Source organism: Penaeus monodon, chromosome 28 (assembly GCF_015228065.2).
Source record: "Penaeus monodon isolate SGIC_2016 chromosome 28, NSTDA_Pmon_1, whole genome shotgun sequence".
Taxonomy (NCBI): domain Eukaryota; kingdom Metazoa; phylum Arthropoda; class Malacostraca; order Decapoda; family Penaeidae; genus Penaeus; species Penaeus monodon.
This window is the reverse complement of record NC_051413.1, coordinates 34,079,902-34,081,352: the sequence shown is the minus strand read 5'-3', so window position 1 is coordinate 34,081,352 and position 1,451 is coordinate 34,079,902. Positions and strand designations below refer to the sequence as shown.

General features: G+C 37.1%; 1 protein-coding gene across 2 annotated transcripts in view; it reads left to right on the top strand.

The window, feature by feature from the left end:
- LOC119591533 (protein RER1-like) overlaps positions 1–1,451 on the top strand; it is an 11,699-nt gene that overhangs the window by 7,828 nt on the left and 2,420 nt on the right. For both annotated transcript variants that reach the window (XM_037940282.1, XM_037940283.1), the window contains exons 3-4: positions 878–1,082; positions 1,295–1,425. In XM_037940282.1, the coding sequence (XP_037796210.1) occupies positions 878–1,082; positions 1,295–1,425 (336 nt within the window). The remainder of the gene's footprint in view (positions 1–877; positions 1,083–1,294; positions 1,426–1,451) is intronic.

The window sequence follows — 1,451 nt, the reverse complement described above, 5'->3', positions numbered from 1 at the left end:
AGCTTATTTCAGGAATAAATGACTTGTACAAGTTGTTGTTATTGTTTTTGTTTTTGCTTCTTTCACGAATAAATAACTTGTATGAATTTAGAGAGGCTTACTAAGGCTCAAGACTAACCTTGGAACAGAAGATAATGAGCTAGAGTAAAATTCAAGGTGAGCAAGTGAAACAAATTGTAGTTTGTAGACCAGATATAGTTTACAGTTTGGAGATAAGGAGATTATTTCTGTGACACAAATACTCAAGAAGCTATGGATAGCGATTGTGGGGTAGGTAAACACCCTCTAATCTTGACTGTTTGTGTAATTTTATCACAAAGAGATCAAAGTTGAATGGAGCAGTGACTCCTGTTGGTCAGATGTAGATAGTGTGAGGAATGGTACAGAGCTCTTACCTAGCAATTTTCAATGCTGAAGATAGACACTGTAATCATGCGCCGGAATTATAACACTAAAGTTTACATGGACCATGAAAAAAGTGCACCACTCACTCCTAAGAGAGTGTACATTGTAAGTTGGTTATTGTATTGTGCAATTTGGTTGTAAAGTTTTGAATAGTTCTTGTTCCCTAGTACATGGGCTAGAAGGAAGGAAGGAAAGTTAATTGGTCAAGTGATTAATGCGTAACTTTTGTTACTGCAAAAACATTGAGAGTCTTATAAGATTAATATCTAAAGGGTTTGGATACTAGAAACTTTGTTCCTTTCTTTTCAAAGTGTGAAATGGTTTGTTAGTTTTTCATATGGAATTATTAATGATGGTATTTATTATTTAATGATCTATGCTGTCAGTGCAATATTGTTGTCCATGTACATGAGAGATTTTGTTTTCTAAACTTTGGCTTTAGTTGTTTGTTAAAATATTCTAATCTTTTCAGCTATACCAACATTATTTGGACAAATGGACACCACACACAGCGTCACGATGGGTCTTCACGTTGGTATTGATTGCTGGGTTCTTGTTACGAATTATGTTGAGGCAAGGATGGTACATTGTCTGCTATGCCTTGGGGATCTACCACTTAAACCTGTTCCTTGCCTTCCTAACTCCAAAGATTGATCCAGCATTTGCACAAGAAGAGGGTAAGTGTGATTGAGTTTTGGCCTTGGGGGGAGGGAGGGCATAAGCTTGAACTTATTAACACTAATGTTTCATTTCACTGTGACTTAGCATGTTTTCATGAGTGTTGTAAAACGTTTCAGCCTTTCTTTTCCATTCTTCGTCTTTCAATTCTTTTGATTTTGAGTTACTAGCAATTCCTTGTCTCAGTTTTTGATTGTGTTTGTGTTCTCAGATGATGGACCAAGTCTCCCCACGAAAGCAAATGAGGAGTTCCGTCCATTCATGCGACGACTTCCCGAATTCAAGTTTTGGTACAGTGTGACCAAGTCAACTTTAATTGCCTTCACCTGCACCTTCTTTCAGGTAAGAGGCACACCAGAGATTTCCAA